This window comes from Trachurus trachurus, assembly GCF_905171665.1.
Source record: "Trachurus trachurus genome assembly, chromosome: 16".
In the NCBI taxonomy this organism is placed as follows: domain Eukaryota; kingdom Metazoa; phylum Chordata; class Actinopteri; order Carangiformes; family Carangidae; genus Trachurus; species Trachurus trachurus.
In genome coordinates, this window is record NC_139902.1 from 15450695 (window position 1) to 15470775 (window position 20081).

The following is a 20081-nucleotide window of genomic DNA, read 5'->3' on the forward strand; positions in this document are numbered from 1 at the left end:
CATCATTGCTAAAATCCAATGCTCAATTTCAAGGAAGCTCAGCTCACAGCATTGAGTCATCTGGAGAGTCTTGCAGCACTCCACAACCACTCTGTCTATCTGTGGACTTTATCTGTAACTTCTTTTCTCTGTATATGTTCCTTTTGTGTTCTTTTCATTTGTGCTTGTGTGTGTGTGTCTGTGTGTGCGAACACTGCAAATCCATTTCCTTTGGGGACAATAAGGTTGATCAATAACTCACACAGCAGATCCCTCAAGATATTTTAAAAGTTGGCAGAAGTTTCAAAATCCACCAAGAGGATTAGCAATTTTCAGAGATACGTCAGTTATCTATGACAGATTTAGACCCAGTCCAGAACAAAGCCTTCACTTCTCATATGCGGGGCTTGGCACAAGTCTCTTCCACCATGGAGACCACTGGTGCAACCTACTATCACTGAGAATAGAAGCTCAGACATTCACAGAATGACCAAGAAGTTGCAGCAGAGGGCAGCTTGGTTTGTCTGCAAGGTTTAGAAGTTCCTCAAAGTACTTCTCCTGCCCCATAATGACAGTGCCAATTATGGTCAAATGCTCCTGCTGGGGAAAGCCTGAATACTGACCTACACTCCCTCCTGGGGTACAAAGAAGTTTGGTAAAAATCTCTTCTAGCAATGATTTCGCCTCTTTTAGTGCCACACCAGCAGCCTTTATGACTTCCTGTTCTTCTCTGCTGTGCTAGGAGTACCCAGCTTAACCAGGCATGGAAGTACATCAGTGTAGCCATGTCCCAAACCTTATGGTGAAGTGGGAGCTAACCCAGAAAGCAATGCTTTGTCTTTGCTACAACCTCCCCTATGGCAACAAGCTCCAAGCACTAAGTGAAAGAATGAGAACATAGATACAAGAGGGTAAAATACGTTTTTTTTTCTGCATACTGGCTGCTCTCCATAGGGTAAAGAGTTCAACAAACTTCAGGTGCTTAGGGTTGACACTGCATTTCCACTCTAAAAGGAGCAACATTGGCAACTGGTAACTGTATGGGTATACTGGCTGTCTGGACTGAGCGGATATCTCAGGGTATATAACTAGAGACAGTATCCAAAGATCTTATACCTTCCTGCTGCTATGGAAACAACCATCAGACTCCTGAAATAGATGGTTTGTATTAACAATTAAAGTTCTAGAGGATAGATGAATGACATCATGTGCTTTTAGTCTCTCTTTTAGTATCTCTATTATTATTATTATATTGTTACTAGTAGTAGTATTAGTACTGTATAGGTAACAAAAAACTGTTCCAATGAAGACAGTGACCCTGTGCATCATTGAGAAGTAAGTGGAGCTACTTCACATCTAAGTGTCTTTCTGTCTTTCCAGTTCCACATCTCTGAGGTTCTTTTACCACAACCGTTTCAGCAGGACACGGTGTACAGTAGATACTACATTGAACACTACAGAAAATACGTAATGCTACAACATTAATGAAAACCTTGGTAAAGGAAAAAAAAAGATTTCAGTCAGTTACATATGCTTGAATTTAATTCCACCGATTCCCAATGTTCTGCGGCGATGTAAATGTAAGGATGGAAAAGCCTCTAGCTGTGATGTTGGATTTACACCACAGCAGTTTGAGTGTTCTGCCTTCTAGCTCTCCCACTCGCTCTATAGTGGTTGTGCTGTTGAATTTACAGTGAAGACTGTTTGGTACAGAATACAATCATAGCGTGAATGCAGACAATTTACATATCACTGCTCTTTAGAATAATGCAGCCCTAAAACCTCTCTCTTATAATTGTCCCTACGTCTTGACATCAGTTGCACTGGCAGCAATACTTAATTCTACTGTTCATGTCACGATTCACAATGTAAGAGAGAGAGAGTAAAGCTGTCCGTGTTGTCTTTTGTTGTCAGAGCGTAAGAGATGAGTTCAATCACATAATTTACCTCATACTCCTGTTTAAAGCCGTAGCCCTCAGCAGTCTTCATCTGGTTGATGTGCTGGAGGAGGTCAGCCACTCGAACAGCGGGGTGGAGCTGGCCTGTGTGGTAGGGGGAACCTTTACGCCCACATTGGTGCCTTGGGGAGCCTCCCAGCAGGCTGCTGGCCTCGTTCACTGAACTGCGAGCATCACCTGAATCACACGCAGACAAGGTTGGCAATTTCGTTGCAACTGCAGGTGCAAAAGTTCATGTACGACTAGAGACGGGCTGTGATATTAAATATTAAGCAACTTTTGCATCACTCTGTATTTAGTTTTGGGGCATCACACACTGGAGTTATCAGTGGTGGCTCACTGTACGTTAATGTTGACACAGACAGAATAGGTGTACTTCTGTAAAGATGTCCTCACATTAGAGCTCATGTACTTGACAGCAGCTCTGTCTTTGAGGATAGGTGAAGCAGAGCAGCATCTGTATCAACTATGCACCAAACACATCTGTTTTCAATCACAAATCATTTCTTTTGATTCATTCAAATTGAATACTTCATTTGTGCAATTCTCTCATTTCTCTGAAATTGTGTGATATTCTTTGTGCATCGGCTGCTGGGCCATGGATAGCTGAAGGTACTGGAGATATATTTTTCATACAGGTTGATAACTATCCTCCAGAGTCACTCAGAAATTTATACAAAGAATGAGTGACAGTCAAAGAGATTATGAAGCCAAGGATGACATGTGTCAAGTTTTGGAAGGGAAGGCTTGTACTGTACGTGTGTGAGACTTAGTGCATTTATCTTACTGCGTGTACCACAGGTGTGTGCATCCATGAAAGAAAGAGCCATTCTTTCATCCTCTTGTAGGGTGCTCTGGTCTGTGAAACTGCGCTCCATGGAGCCCATGTGACTCTTCTCCTGCCGATAGGTAATGGGCGTCTTATTCATGTTCACTGGTTTCCTATTAAGGATAAAAAGAGAATGGAAGGGGACATGGGAACACAGGGGAGAGAGGGGAGAGAGAGGCAGAAAAAGGAAACATTACAATTAGTGAAGAAAAACAAGGAGTTAACAACTGACAGAAAAAAAAAAATAAAAGGTTGATTTAAAAGGCAGGTATACTTTTCCCCTTAATGACACATGATTGACAGCCAGAGAAAAAGCATGTGTAGGATGGATCACAAGAAGATGGAAAAGCAAAGAGGTGGAGTCACTTACGGATAGTAAGAGTAGTAGTCCCTTCTGGTAAGAGTGCAGGAGAAGGAGGAAGAAAAAAAATCAAGAGAAAGAAGAGATGTAAGATGAAGGCCATGTCTGCTGAGGGCAGAATGCATTGATTACAATGAAAATGAGACCATCCTCTTCATGAGCAGGTGGCTGCATGACACATGGGAAAATGCCAAGCAATTGCAGAAGGACCAAACTGCAGCGAGGCAGAAAAAATGTGTGTTTCCTTCAACCAAATACGTGTCTGTGTGTTACACTTCAAGGACTAGGCCACGTGGCTTCCTGTCACAGCAAATTCAGCAATCAATTCCCTCAGAGCGAGATTCATGGTGGATTAGCAGAGTCACCCCGGCTAATGTACAATAGCAGTAGTGGTGACTTTGAAAATGAACTTTATTCAATTTTACCCTGGTCATTGTTTCAGTCATTTAATAACGATTGCTGGAGCCTCGGAACCACACTTTTGGCACGGCAAGTTCTTTGGATTTCAGTGTATCTTATTTAAGTAAGACGGGTTAAGCCTCCTTTGAAAGGCTGGTCTGCTGCTGCAGCTAAATAAATGCGGAGCCAGAGGTGTGGATGAACTACTGTAGACTTGTGGGATCGTTGGCTAATAATCTCTAAAAGCACCTTTTCCCTACCAATTACCATCTCATTTAAGGGTCAGGCCTCTGCTTGGTGTGCGTAATTAAGTGGCTAATTGAATTGCATCCGCCTTTAATTAAATACTTCACACTCAGATAGGCTCTGCAGATGAGAGTTGTTTGGTCCCTCTGGTGCACCATACGGGAGTGAAAACAATGCCGCCCTGGCTGTTGGTCCGGCGTCATCCCTAAACAAGCGTGACCTTTCGGAAAGTTCAGCAAGTATAAAAACTGATTACTGAACTGCTCCGAAACAAAACACAAAGGGAAAATCAATGTGGGAGATGTGGTATGATTGTGCATAATGAGGCATGTTTCGTACTCGACAGTTGTCAGCAGACGTTTACCCTTTCTTAATGATGATGATGACAGCACCCAGCAGAAGGATGAGGACGACCAGACCTCCGGCGCACATCCCAAGAATCAGCCCCATCTCCTCGGAGTGCTGGGACACCTCCAGAGCCTTGCGGTGATCTTTACAAGCCGCTGAAGGCAGAGACATGAATATGCACGTTAAAAAGACACAATGCAAATATAGTACGAGGGAATAGAGGTACATAGGAAGTGATCCACAGTGAAATTTAAAGCAAAGAGTGGGGAAGATTCAATACTGAAAGCCAAATTGAAAATTCACAGTTACTGTATCAGTCATGCATATGAAACTTTTTTCACCCAAATGTAGACTTTTCACATGACAATACAGACATTCACACCACTTATTCTGAGGAGATCCACTGATTTATACTGGTCTACTCAATACTAAACCCCACGTTTTACGAGCAGTGGTATTTTCAAAAGGTATTATCAAATACCAAAAATGACAAAGATGTGAATAAAGACGTGGCGCATTCAGCGAGGCACACAGCCACTGTCCAAGTTGTCCAAACCAACAAACCCATAGCAGAGGCACGAGTCGTGATGACAGCTTGTGCTTTGACAAACAAAATGATTTGTTTTGCACAAAGAATAAGTTTAGAGTGAGGTTTTTGGGGGTTTTTTTTGCCGGAAAGGTTTTCAACTGCTGAACATTTGTGCTGATGTTTAGGAAAGGAGATGAGAAAATTAACAGACTGCTTTAAATTTATGTAGAGGATCTTCTCAAGTGTTGCAAATATGCCAAAGTAAGATGGGGAACTCATTTGCTAAGATTCATTAGTCACGTACAAAAAAGGCTCACAACACATTGTTCTTTCATCTATTGTTCATATTATGGTTACACAATGACATGCAATGATAAATTGGTGATATTGTGCTTGTGTATTTGCATGCAACGGTTGGAGGGCTGAAACTCTGACGTGTGTTTCTATTCAATATTGAATTAAGCATTCAATTTTTCCCAGTCACAAGTTACCCACACAGTGTTACAATGGAGTCTCAAGGTGCCCTGATGTCTGAGAGCGACTGGAAAGGTTGTAATCATAATAGTAGGTTACACTTCTCTGGAATAAAGCTTCATACTTATGTAAATGGTGCTGAGCAGTGGGCCTTTGTCTTGTTCTAGGGGCCCACTGATCTAATTTTTTTCTTGTGTGTGTCAGCCTGTCCTCCAGGCCTTGACAGCCCTGAAACGAGCCCTTCTGAGCCTATTGGAACAGCACAGCCTATCTGGAGAGCGGTAGAAAGTCAGAGCAAGCCTGGGGATAGAGCTGTATCTTGCAGCCTGCTGGGGAAGAATCAGATCTGGGACAGGGGAAATGAAAACAGAGCCATGTTTTAGCCCAACTATCTGCAGCCGTGGGCACTTTGTGAGTGCTTCAGAACCCTCATCCCAAATAAAGATGAAAGTAGGACAATATCATTTCATTATTTGGCAGGATTTTTTAATCAATGATGGGTATCTGGCATATCTTAATACAGACGAGTCATTGGCCTGAAATTAGAAAGGAGCTGTTCCCTCTGAAATTGCTCATGACGTGGCTTTTTAAGTTGCAATTATGTTCCAAAAATGTGACGTTTTTGTGTTTACTGTTCAGCGTATGGACACCGTATCAGAACGTTATACTTGGTGGTAGGAGAGGCTTTAGTCAGAATGGGAATCAAAGATGGTTTCTTTGTGGTTTCTGTTCTCACAAAGGGACACACCATCACAATAAGATGCCTCTGCATCTGTGAGCTACTGATTTCAGCCTGTCTGTAGGTGATCCAGTCAAAAAAAGAAAGAGAAAAGAAACAGCCTCAACCAAAAACTCAGCGCTCCCTGTTTATTTTATGCCGGGACTTCATTTAAAATTACATCGACAAGTGAAATACAGGGGTACTTTACACTGGCTAAAAATATAGATGAGGAGTTTGAAAATCTATTTCAGTTTTTCTGACATTTTGGATAGATAAGGCGGTTTTGCCACACTTAGCCACAAAATTTCTATTAAGCCAAACACGAGCATGAAATAGATTTCCACATGAATCCATGCACCTGCCAGCTGCCCGATGGTGGAAATTGGCATTTAGAGGAGAAATGGAAGTCTGTTGTTGTGTTGAGCCTGCCAGAGGATCCTTAATTAAACTGTCACCTGGAAGTTGAAATGTAATCTCCAGCTTTGTTATCCAAGCCAGAATCATTTGCCTCCACTTTACTTGTGATGGGCTGCATGATAATAACGGCTTAGGAACCGATGATGCAGAGGCTATGTTAATGGTAGAGGGATCACAGAGATCTAAAACAGCAACAAAAAATCCTCTGACCTGTCGCACCTTGAAATTGGAAATCACCCTGAGATTTTTTTCCCATCCATTTAACTTAGTTTTTTTTCTTCTACTTTTTTTTTGGTTACATGGTTGCATCACCCTGAATGTGGATGATGTAATGCTGGCAATCATTGCTTGCAGTTGTGCATGTTTCTCCCCTTTGTCTTTTCTATCTTCCCCTCTGTTGATTTATCGTTAACATCTTGCTTTCTCAACAATTAAGCATTTTAACTGTTGTACATTTCCCTCTTCTTTTGCTTAGTGTGAAAGAAAAGAGGCGAGTACAGTGTAAAGCCCATTGCTGTATGAAAGCATAATTAATCAATGCCCAACCGGGTGTCTGTGTGGGGCAGATGGAGTGAGACGCTGAGCTGAAATGGCTGGCCTTGCCTTTTGGCTTTATGCTTGAGGAGAGCCTCATCTCTTTAAGTTTTTCACTCACAAAAAGAGGCCTTCACCAAAAAAAGACACCCCGCCAAGTCAATTTACTTGCAAGGCTCTGCTTACTGTAGCGGTGCTATGAAAACTATAAATACATGACTTTTATTCACCATGATCTGACAGTGTATTATGGCACAGGGTTCTCTCCTGCCATCAGGACTTAGAGTCAATTTCTCTGCCCTTTTCATGTATCCGAAAGCTGAGCTACACGAGGGGTGAGGTGGAGTGGGGGGGGGCAGGGGGGGCTGGACTTTCTCATACTGATAGGCCAAGGTAGCTCCATCTGGAAGTTTTGATCTGGAGGACCCTTCTGGACCGCGCTGGGGTCAGAGCCCTCAGATGTAGCCGTCTAGTGGGCTGCCGATGAGAACAAAGAGACTTGCCTTTGATATAGTGTGTCCCAGCGTCTACCCCCAAACAAACAGGATGAAAGCCTGACCTCTAATCCCTCCCTGCTTGTTGCCCTTTTCTCTGAGGCCCACCGCTAAACAACCAAAACCGTCAGAGAAAATTTGTCCAGACCCCCACCTTTGTACTTGAGAGAGCGGTAAATAACACTGCAGTATAAGCTAGTAAACCACGCTATTACAATTACATCCATAATTTCTTATCTTAGAACGATGCGAACACAGACACAATTGCAAAGCACTCGGAAACGGTGTAGTGTAATGTATTCAAGGTCGCAGTGTTTGTAGCGGGAGAAATATTCATGTTAAATTACCTTTGCGAGCGATGCGGATGCAGTTTATTCTGGATTCCTGAAAGAGAAAGAAAGCACAGACGTCAGAGGGGAGAGTGTTGCTTTGCATTTTGCATAAAAAAAGATGTGATAAAAGGAAAAGGAATGATGTGAAGTACTGAATTGTGACATACACATATATCATGGTGAAAATAAGACTACAACAGATAAAATACACATTCTGAGTGAATATTAAAACTTGATATTTATTCCCCAGTCGACACATTAACTCTGGGCCACATCTGGAATCACCGTCTCCCTTTACTACATTTTTACTTCTATCCCCTCTTCACTCAAATAATACAACAAGAGTGGTTTGCAATGCTCTTCTCTGAATAGCATAATTTACTTCCTGATAAAGACAAAGAAACAGATTCGGGCTAAAGTGCCAAACTACCTCTGAGTTAAGAGTCCTATTGATGACATTAGATTACAAACTACCTCGAATCTGAGAGCTGTGGTGAAGTGTTTCAGAAGATTAGAGATTCTTGCTGAAGGAGAAACGATGAAAGTTGAAAGGGAGAGAGCATAATTAAGAGGAGGGTTTCACACCAATGCACCACTATGAAAAGGAATTAATTTTATTCAAATTTCAGCTGATGACATTGCAGTGATATGAATAGGACCTTTGTCAAACAGCACTAATGAGATCCCAGACTGTAATCCAATTCCAACCTCATGGAGGAGATGCATTATCAAATTAAGATTTACAGATGCTAATTCAGGCATTATAGGACAATCATGCAAATTTGCTCATTCGGAAATAAGCAAAAAGCGCTTCCCTCAAACTCCAGTTAATTTGCTTTTTTTTTTATTTGAAAAATCCATTTCAGGCTGACAGACACTTTAACAAGTTCTTAACCCGATGGTTTGATCTGAAATGCAGACCCAACTGCAGACAAACATCCGATTTTTCTATTTCCACCAAAATGAATGGCAGAGATTCACTGAATGACATAATGTTTACCAAAACTGGTCTCATTTAGTCTTTTTTTGTTCATATGCCTGTGCTAAGAGAAAAAACACACAAACCTACATATTTATCTGACAATCATGCCCATACTGTCCAGTTAACGTCCTCAAGTAGTAAATTTCTTTGTATGGGTGTTTTGCACATCTTAGTTGCAAATCCATTCCGCTGCATAATAGGATACTTAGAACTTTATTCAGTAGATACTACATGCAATTTACTCGACATCTAACATTTTGCCCCTCTTTTAAGGAGAATGCAATAATTTTTAATGATTGACATATACTGTATGCTGAATACAATTTACAGCCCAGGGTTAATGCAACTGATGAAAAATAACCACAGTTAACACTGCAGTGCAATCACCCTTGCACCCCCTGTAGCACAATGTTGTTTTCATTTTGAAACCATTTGGCTCAGAATGTGAAAAAACATATTTTCTTTTCACTACTGGTACATAAACATCAGACGTACTGAACTACAAATATCTTTTATTTTCCACAAGACAACAAGAGTTTAGAGCCATGTACTGTAAGCAGCTCTAAGGGTATTGGTACGTACTGTAGGCATAGTTATGCTTTGAGCTAAATGCTAATATTAGCACGCTTACATGCTCACTTTGCAAATCTGTTCTTTGTTCACCATTTTAGTGTTTCACATCTTGGCACACATTAAACAAATACAATGTTTCACCAAACTAAACAAAAACTTCTACGTGCTGTGACCTTTTGTTAGATATTTTGGTGTTTTTCTATTTTGAAAGTGGGCAAAAAGTACTTAAGAAGTACCACTGCTATTCGTATGATACATTTTGGTGCATCCCTGGTCCATTTTTGAGCCTGTGAAATGCTGACTTGTGACTTAACATTTTGAGAGATTGAGAGAATTAAAAGCTTCAGAAAGACCAGATTCATCTGAGCATGTGCCCTTCATGGAGAAAGCATTTAAAATTGCACATTCAGTCATTAGGAGCTTTGCCATATACTTGTGTATTTGTCATACACATTTAAATACTCACATGCACACATGCATATACACTATATATATACACTATATATATATATATATATATATATATATATATATATATATATATATATATATATATATATATATATATATAAAAATCATAAGTGCCGGCTCAGCAAGAAGAGTTAATTGGCAAGTTGCAGACTGTGGGACAAACATCACATGCCTTGCTGTGCTGTACAAGTCACGCCAGAGGGGCTGGTGTTTCCTGGCAATTCTAAATACAAAAACATAAATGCCAACACGCAACACGGCACACGGCACACACTCAAGGTTTACAGTGCTTGTTTGTATATGCATGAGTGTGTAAAAAGTTGGAGGATGTAAGTGTGGATTTATAAATGGTTTTGCTGTGTCCTGCAAAACTACACTCTCCATCCACAGTCTTTCAAGCACCTCTTTAGATGGATCAAGCAAAGCAATTAGTGAGGCCTGACAGCCACCCTCCAGATAATTAGCATGGGTAAATGCCAAATATTATGGGTCCCATATACTGTTCAAATTATTCCCGTTGCTGTCACTGTTATCGTGGATTAGGTGCAATGTTGCTCCCTCCACAAAGACATTAAAGACAAACAAAGTTAAACAGGCCACACAGACCCTGACTTATTATGCTGTACAATTAAATGATAAAATAAGCAGGCTGACAATTCACTTAAATTATAATAAGGTGTTCACGGAGCAAATACTTCAAGTGATTGCCAAACATGTAAACTTTATCAACAGTTCCATATGCAGACACGATTATCAGGAATTGTTTTATCCGAGTAAATATGTGGCTGTTTTCTGATGTTTCATTCTGAGGGAGAGAGCTGCTTTCACTGCCAGCGACCCTTTTAGTTCAAGAGCAGGTACACTTTCTTCTTCTTCTAAAATGAGCAGTAGACATACGATAATTATTTTTTCCTCTTTTGTGTACATTCCAAAAGCTACTACAAAAACATGCAATGGTACTTGCATATTCCAAATGCATTTACGCTCCTGAAATTTAGGCAGGTAACGCTGTCTTTGTTGGGCTATAATTTGTGACAGCACCAGCAGCACACTTCTAAAGCGTAAAAGGCCTGAATTTCACAATTGCACATGCAGGATAAGTGGGAGGATAAAATTCAAAGGGAAATAACAAGACAAGACAAAACACATTTAGCAATTGTTGAGCATTTCCAGTCCATACAGACCACATGAGCCAAACCTCAGCATCTGCTGTGGTTTTAATGGACTCTCACATTAACATGTGGATGTGACCACTGTCAAAAGACTGCAAAGAGAAAACTAATGGCTCCATAATGTTACTAATATCAACAACAGGCGAGAGAAAGCACTGGTGTCATATAATTTGTTGGTCTGTTATTGGTTTAACTGCTGCTATTTTATGATCCTCTATTTCATTTTCTATACAATTAGCTCTTTTTCTGCTGCATGTTGTCATTGCTTTGCTGTGTGTGTGTGCCTTCTTGGTCTTGCTGTGATGGTTTATATACATATACTGTATATATATTATATATATATATATATTGCTCAGCAACAAGCTGCCTCTCAACTGTATAGCACTGATTGGACTGAGTTAAATCACTAACTTTATGGCTGACATCGGACTAAAAAATCCCTTGATAAAAAAAAATACAAATCTGGTTGTTAAAAACAGGAAACAATGAATCCAAAAGAAAGACTTTGCATACAAAAAGGCATATAGTGTCTGAGATACTGACACTATATTCAAGCTGAGTCTGTAATTATGTGTTTTCAGTTGTAAATGTTGCATATTTGAATAAAAGTGAAATTAAGTTGCCTCCCAGCACATTGTTGCTCTTTCAAGGGGAATTGTTTCAGTCCTGCAGCACCAACACAGGGCTGCTGCCCAGATTGCAACAGATTTCTGACTGCTACTGTATTTGCATGCAAAGGCGACAGTATTTGAAAGACTGGGGGACAGTGCTGGCTGTGTGATCTGGCACTGTGCTCCACTCATTGTGGGTCATGGATGTTGGCCCCCCGCCAGGCAAAACAAAACCTAATCCCATCCGCCGGTAAAGCCAGGCCTCCCCTATCTAATCCCATGCTTAGTAGCCTAGTTGTATGAAGTGCTCACACTGCACTCCCCCCGTGTGTTTCTCCACTGGGTTGGAAAAAGATGCCACTGGTGGGGATGAGCCACCCAGCTCTGCTCATGGGACTTTAGAATACAGAGACGTCCAGTGCAAAAACAAGAAAGAAAAAAAAGAAAAGAAAAGAAAAGAAAGTGACTTGACCGCAAAGTACCAGCCACTGACATACCACTAACCCAGCTTGCCTGAATTTGTTCCCAGCTGATGATCACAGAGGGCTGTGTTACCTACGGCAACATTTCTCAGTCACATTGCCACAGTCTGTGAATATTAAAGCAGCAGCTTCCTACCTCTGATCATCTGCACCTGTGCCCAATTATCCTTAAGTAATTACATCACCCAGGTAGCAGCTCTTCCTGTAATGGAATTTGGAAAGGTAATGTGGCGTCCTCCTGGTATGACCGGAGGGCTTTGTATGCTCAAGAATGGTGAAACACAACAGTGTAGAATAACACACTGTTACCTAGCTAAAAGGTGTACCACAGGGATTCACAAGCTTTTTGTTAGGTGGGCATTTTCAGAGATACTCAACTGATTATCTGCATAAGAAAAGAGAGGAGGGTATCAGGATGATAATGAAAGAAATAGGATAGAGTAGGACAATGATAGAAAATGAAAGCCAGATGAAGTGAAGTACGCTGTTGACTTTGAGTAGTTCCAGCTAATCACGGCTCTGCTAGCTAAAAGTAATGCAGGCAAGTAATTCACTGCTTCAGACATCCTTTGTTTGCATAGAATCAAAGGAGTGGGATATAAACATACATAATTTCTCAGTAGCTACACTGCCAGCTGAATACATTTCCATCCAACAATCCCTCTCACAGGGTAAATACCCTGTCAAGGGTTGTGAGCCCAGACAATGCAAACTGCCCTACACCGTCAACCACAGCATTAGTAAATACAGATATTCATTAACACCATTCACTGCTGGCAGAGCATTACTCTGAATACTAATGCATGCAGCTGGAGGATCAAGTGCTGGCAGATCTGCTGCACCACTGGTGGCACTTGACAATCACTCACCCCTCTGAAGTTGCTCATAGCTTGGAAGTAGACAAGGTAGCTCTTCCGCGGATCCAAAGGGCTGTTCCAGTAGCCGTTGTAAGTGTGATTGTCGCCCACAGTGAACGGACTGGCCTCCGGCAGACTGCTGGGCGGCAGCTCGGCCGTGTAGTAGTGTGGCGTGCCCCGGGCCTGGGCCTCGCCGTGGGACATAGGCAAAGGGAAACACTCCTGAATGCCCAGCTCCCTCTTCACTTTCTTCACAGTCTCTTCTTCAACCACCACCTGGTATGTGCTGGACATGGAGCAGATGTGCACCTTTTAATAAGCCATGTTTGGTATACAAAAAATGATCTGACACATACATCTGAGATCATTTCCTCACCTGACAGGTGCCCCTCTGCCTTGAGCAGGGCGCAGTAGGACAGTAATTGTGCTCTCTGTCTCACTCAGGGGGGACGGCATGTCTCCGTAATCAAACGTGGGAGCTGAGCACACGCACAGACACACATTTTGAGTTTACATGTCAAAAATAATGAATGCACTTGCATGCACGCGCACACACACACACACACACACACACTGGCCTATTTTAGAGCACTTTAATTCAGTTTAAACACAGTCTTCCCTTCCTCTTCGTTCCGCATAAATGTGTTCAGCCCCTCAACACCTCATGAAAGGGACTGACCATTTAATTTCAGCAAAGAGCCCTCCCTTCCCTCTGTATAAATGGCTAACAGTGCTAATATACCCAATATCCATGTCCTCATATTCAGCGCACTGTTTGAATATCCCTTCTAGTTGTCTTGGATACAGCACCAATTAAAAGTCAGAGGAGTAAGGCTAAATTGAATGGGTTTCTCATTTGAAAGTATTTGGCTAAAGTCATGCTCCTCCCTGGAGAGGTGGCAGCACACTTCTCTTTAATATCAGTCGTCAATTAGTGGGGAGAAAGGAGAGCAAACTATTCATGAGGAATCGATGATTATCATATTAAAAAGCGGTTTGCTAATACCTCAGCAGAAAGGAGCTGACATCAATTAAGGTGAGTATATGGAAAACTGCATGTGCATTTGTTGACGTTAAAGGTCTGCTACAGTTTGTAGAACTAAAATAGAGTCCGCTGCCCGCTGCCAGATGGAGTCTGTTTGAAGGATGATTGTGTATCAGCCACGGCGGACCGCACGTCCATATGCATATGCGCGCGCGCGTGTGTGTGTGTGTGAGGAAGTGTGTGTGTAGCTGGATACTCTGCGGTGAGTATTGCTCGGAGATGTTGACAGAAGAAGCTGTTGAAGGTGTTCAGTGTTTGCTAGCTGTCAGCGCAGATTTGAGAGACGCTCAGTGTAAGTGAATGTTCTGCACCTTGGGCCAGTGGAGGAGGTTGAAGATGATCTGTAAAGACTTTTGGACTCTATCTGTGGTCTGGCTTTGTGCCAGCGTTCTGTCTGAAATACAGCCAGTAAGCAGCGATTGTGTGCTAAATCTATAATTAAACAAACCGGCCTGATCTGTGAAGAGAGAGAGGGCACAAAACAGTGAGAGAGAGTTAGTGTGTGAGCATGACAAGGTGGGAGTGGCTGCGTTGTGTGTTCCTAAGAGGTGTAATCCCATCCCTTAACAAGCATAAACGCATCATTAAAAGGAAACAGAAACACCAAGGCTGGATTTCTATCACCATTAATAAGCTCTGAGACTCTCCAATGTGACACTATGGTCCCGAGAATGTACAGCATCTTTCTTTATACATAACACAGCAGTATCCCCTTTGTGGTGTTTCTGTTTCCTACGACTTAATTTATGTCTTGAGAACTGAGAGATGACAGTGTGTCACGATTTCAGAGAGGCAATAGAAAATAACTTGTATACTCTGGGAGCAGTTGATTTGCCTCTGCGAGAGAGGAAGAATACTGAGGTCAAAAAGGAGGAAAGCCAGATTCCTAATTATAGCACGCAGCGGGTGAAGTCTAGAGTTGTACCTGCATCAGTGGTGGCGTAGAAAGAAGAGATGCTGCCGTTCCCTGTTTTGGGATTTTTTTACGGTAGCTTTCACTCTAGCTCTTCGCTCAGTTAGTCAGTCAGCGCTCGTACCTGAGATGTTAGTGGTGATTTCAGTGAGGGCGGTCTGGCCGAAGCCCTTGGCTGTGCGGGCTCGCACGGAGATTAGGTAAGTCGTTCCAGGGTGAAGGTTGGAGAACATGTGGTAAGTCTCGTTCTTCAGCTTTGACACGGTTCTCCTTGGTCCCGGGACGTTGATGCCTGGATCAGACGACTCAATACTTTGGTAACTGATCTATTGTGATGAGAAAAGAGGAAAAGAAAAGACAGATCATGAGCGCCACATTTAACTCGGTCCCGATTTTAGTTTTGCCATTGTAGCTGGTTACACATTTCAAGTGAGAGATTAATTTTAGAGTTTCACACTAATCAGCAGGGGTCAATAACCTGATGAATCAATGGCATAAGTAGTAACAAGAATGTTTGATTGATACGATTCACTTCACTCAGAAATTAATTTGCTATCAGTGTGCGAATCGCTCATGGGTTTATGGTTTTAGATGAATAAGACTTGATTGGCACTGGCACTTTGAAGTCAAAGTCATGCCTGAAGCTTTTCAAAAAGTTCTGAGTGGTGAATTATTGTCTATTATTTCCTGACACTTCTCAGTAAAAGGTGTATTCAAGTGTTTTAATCAATATTTCCAAGTGTTTATGAGTTCTATTAAGTCTTATTAACACAGAAATTGCTGTGCATGAGTGTCATCTTTTTTAAGGTTTTTCCTCAAGAGGTGATTTCTCTTGCCTGCTTAGCACTCTCACAAGAATTTCCACTTATACTCTTTCAAAGAGTGGAGAGCTTAAGGAGATGACCTTACTGCAATCAGACGAGGGTGCGCATATTAGGATGTACATTAGAGATCCACTTCGTTCAAGGAATGAGCGCACATGTGCTTCATACTGTATGCATGTATTTCCACACACATGCATGTACAACACCACAGAGACACTGAAGAAACCACTCAAGCCAAACCAAAGGCTTTCCTGATTATAATAAGAAGAGATTAATGCCTGCTCATGCCTCCTTAGTGTGAAGATAGAATTATGAGCCAACCAGAGACTAAACACAGGCGGACCTCTGTGTTTCCTCTACAAAGGCAGACATAAAAGATGCCCGACAGAGCACAGAGCAGCGAGGAGGGCTTGCAGGACAGCATGGCGGTCGATGGGCTCAGGCAGAGTGGTCAATGGTTTAATCTGAGAGAAATGAAGAGGATTTCTACAGCTCGGTATAAAGCTTTCTCTGTCAGTCAGGGGAGATCAACACACTACAGGGTAAAAAAAAAAAAAAATCCTGTGCAGCCCCCACTTTATATGTCAAACCACAAATCCTATTTAATAATATCCTTGAGGCGACATTGCAAGAGAGGCCAAGAAAATCAGGCTTGAGGATAGGTAGGCAGGCCTACTCATGCCTAACAACAGACAGAGCATATACAGTCAATATAAAACCATTATCCACTGAGTGGAGGGCCTACAGCACAACACATACATGGGAGTTATCACACAGGGCTCTGTTGTCATGAGACAAACCAACCAACCTTGCTGCTATTTATTTCCTTCACAGCGCACCCTGTGTTAAAGGATCGGGTGAGGACGAGGAATCTAAAGCTGAGCAGTTTGGTGACTAAGCCTGCATTATGCCAGTAACAGCACATGAAATAAATGACACAGCAGAGGAATAGGAATAATGGGAAAGTATTTATTTTGTAATGAGAATGAAAATACCAATAAAAGAAGTGCATTTCAGTACTATAAAGCAAAATATAACTTTGTGCTGCTATAAATAGTCTTGAGTGTTTGTGTATGTGGTGATTATGTGCTGCTTTTGGGTTTGAATTTGGGTTACATTAAAAAATAATAAACAACAGAACACCCTGGACCAACTTCTCCTGAAAACCCCAAATTCACAAATAACACAAATAGCAGCTCCTCTGTGGTTTTATATAATATCACCCATCTTCAGTAGATGCCCAGTTTTCATCATCTTCAAATTTCAACTTCTCTGTGCACTCAATGTCCTTTTTTCTTTATCTACAATAGCTTAATATATATATATATATATATATATATATATATATATATATATATATATATATATATACACATACATTAATTAATGATTTTATTTTTTTCAGATGAAAAATTTAAATTTCAGCCACATCGAAGTGTTCACAAACTGCCCTCCTCAGTTCAGTGACAGTCCAATCAGTAACAGGCAGCGAGGAACCATCAGGGGCCTCAAGGCTTATCTTTTAATTCTAATTTCAGCCTCATTTCTATTAAGTTTAAATCGGAAATTAAATTGTTAGGGCCTTAAACCTTGAAAATAGTGTTTATAAAAAAAAAATTTTGTTGTCTGTTGACAACAAGGGTAAGGATTGGATTTAACAGTGTGTTAGGATGTTTATTTGCTCCAACCTAAGCTGCTGAGATAGTTAGATAGTGATTTAATGGGGTTTTACTTGCAAACATTGGTCCCCAAAGGCAAAGGGTGACATTAGCCAACTACAGAGGGGTGACAAATTACAAAAAGCCTGAAGAATGCTTTCATTTGTCACCCATCTGTATATTAAGCAGGCGCCGCAATTAAGATTTAGAAAGCAAGAAGTTCTTGACAGCACTTCCACTGTGTAATATTCCCAAAAGAGCAAAGAGAAATCTAGCAGAGTGTCTGTCTGGTCTCACCTCATATTGGGTAATTAGGCCATTGGGCTCGACAGGCTCCTCCCACTTCAGGAAAATCATGTCATCCAGCGGGGTGAACGAGAGCGACTCTGGTGCAATCCCTCCGGGAACTATAAAAAAATTGTCAGAACAAACATTTGTCGGGGAAATTGAAGTGCTAATCCCAAAGTGAGCCCCTCCTGTCAATATCACAGAAGTGAATGTCACAGTGGCTCAGAACAATGCACCACATGAGACACACAGACAGCCCGAGTGCAGAAGCCTGAGAACATCAGATAAGGACACAGTTAATTTATGAGCTGCATCAATTATGTAATCACAATAAAAAAAAGAAGAGGCAGGATATTATCATTTTATATCAATCCTCTGCCAGAGTTGAAAAATATTGATGAAGATGTCATGGCACTTTCTGGTAAACTTGTTTCTGAATGAGCAGTGAGAGCACAGTGAATGCCTCAACATTTGACTCTAGACTGTGCTAACAGTTTTTTGGGGGGAGCCATTCAGTAGCAGCTCCAGTCCCCACAGTCTGTGTGAGCGCTGTACAGAGAGAGACTGTTATGTGAGATTCAGGCCTGAGGCTAAAGCAAGAGCCAAACAGCTGAGTCGACTGTTATTTTTGAATTGAGTTAGTCTGGAGGACAGAGTTGCTTATTAAGGCTTTTGGCAAAAGCGTTCATAATTGACGTGTACTGTGTGTCCATATACATATATTCATCTTCTCTCATCTCGGAAAAAACTCTTTCTCTTGCGTTCTCCCTCTCTCCTGATCTTTTTTCCATTCCCAGTATATCTCTCTCTCCGAACAATCTTGTTTGTTTTGATTTCTTTTCTTTCTTTTCTTTTTTTAACAGCAGAATTGATTTCTCCCTCAGCCGCCATGCGGACGATGTGCTACGGTACAAAGGAATAATAGCAGATCAGAAATAAGCACAAAATCCTATCTCAGGGTTGCTTGAGACTCAGATATAATGTTTTCTTTTTTTTATGTTATTTTCATCTGAAATGAAAAGGATCTTTTGTAATGTGGATTCAGCCTGAGTCAAACGGTCACCCTCTTTGCATTAATGTGTTACAGTAAGACAGAGTGGGCAGGTAGAAGTGTTGAGTGCTTTGAAATATTAAGCAAATCAACCATGTATATTTTTCTAAACCAATAGATAGTATTTGAATTTGCAGTTACGTTAGTTATATATATTACCTTAGTTATATATATACTGACATTATGGGTCTGTTTCTGGAAAGTCTCATGTCTGTACAGTCTCCATTCTGACATTTACTATGGGAATAGTTAAACAATCTGAGGCAGTGCGATATATTTTCACACTCTTCCAAAACAGCTATCACAAGTAATCCACAAGACCATAATTCAAAACGTGACAATGATATCTCTTTCTTTGTGTATAAAGCGTTGGGACGGTAAAGTGCACACAAAGCTGGAGGGCAGCATTGCCATTTTGACAGTGTCTTAACTGTGTTTTAAATGATAACACATTGCACTGCAGTGTTTAGAGGACATCGCACAAGCACGTTCAGCATCAGCAATTATAGCACTTATGCAGACAACTGTACCCGTGTGCCTGATATTTTAATGCAGTATATAATATTATGATATTCCAAACACTGATGCATCGGTGCTTTAGAGGGATTTCAACGTGGTTAAGTCCAGTGGTTTAACATCTGGAGGTCAGGCCCTTGCCAACGCTGAGTCTGAGAGGTTGTGAGATGATTAATGGGATAGGAGGGAAGGACATGAGTCTTGCTTGACTAATTCATATTCATAGCAAATACTCTCAAATTCTTGTTGTTGTTTTTTTTTTGCATATTGGATGCAGAGTTTTACCTCTTTGGGCCAATTATTTTAATAAAACCATCCATGCATCCAGGAAAAAACCATGAAAAGTTTAGAGGGGAAATCACTCTGGCGGAACTGCTAACAAGTCATGGACATCTGACAAGAGGCTGAAAGTAAACACTGTTTTTAAAGGGGAACTATGTATCCAAGTCGGTCACTTTTTCTCTGTTTTAGTCGCTTTTTCCCTCCCCCTATGGTTTTGGAGTGCATATTTTCACTGCTGTAAAACTCACTGCGAACCCTCCTCCCTCCCCCTTGGCCATGTGCATTTGTTTTCAACAAGGGAAATCCTTGGAGCGATGTCTACCGAGGTGGGTAACGTTAACAAGAGATAACTGGGTGTTTGTGTCGTAGTGCCGTTAAGCAGTCTGTGTTTTTCACAGGACGAGATCAAGGTTGGTTTTCGGCCAAGAGACCCAAGGTGGAAGGCAGAGAGCCTCCATTCTACCCCTAAAACAAGTAATTTAACCATCACAATTACCCCGTAGCTAGGAGGTGCAAATCTACCATAGTTCCTGGTCAGAAAATAGAAATAGATAGAAATAGTCAAGAAAAAAGAGCAAAAAGTTTGTAAATCACTGTTTTAATCATTAGCTGTGTGTCATCATTATTTTTTTGGAGTTTAATCTTACTCTATAAAGTGATTAGCAACTATAATACATCTACTGTTTTCTTATCACATCTCCTGTCTTCAGTTTTCCTGTCCTCCACTGCAGTGCT

The 20081-nt window shown here is 41.3% G+C and overlaps 1 protein-coding gene across 2 annotated transcripts in view; it reads right to left on the bottom strand.

Annotated features, from left to right (window-relative positions):
* The window catches only part of ptprub (protein tyrosine phosphatase receptor type Ub), a 155095-nt gene that overhangs the window by 26046 nt on the left and 108968 nt on the right, over positions 1-20081 (bottom strand). Inside the window, exons 9-17 of one of the 2 annotated variants that reach the window (XM_083989893.1) lie at positions 17507-17616; positions 14852-15053; positions 13146-13248; positions 12782-13055; positions 7637-7673; positions 4137-4275; positions 3137-3160; positions 2725-2879; positions 1927-2114 (exon numbers count right to left, since the gene is read on the bottom strand). In XM_083989893.1, the coding sequence (XP_083846019.1) occupies positions 1927-2114; positions 2725-2879; positions 3137-3160; positions 4137-4275; positions 7637-7673; positions 12782-13055; positions 13146-13248; positions 14852-15053; positions 17507-17616 (1232 nt within the window). The remainder of the gene's footprint in view (positions 1-1926; positions 2115-2724; positions 2880-3136; positions 3161-4136; positions 4276-7636; positions 7674-12781; positions 13056-13145; positions 13249-14851; positions 15054-17506; positions 17617-20081) is intronic. The other variant, XM_083989894.1, reaches the window with a different exon arrangement.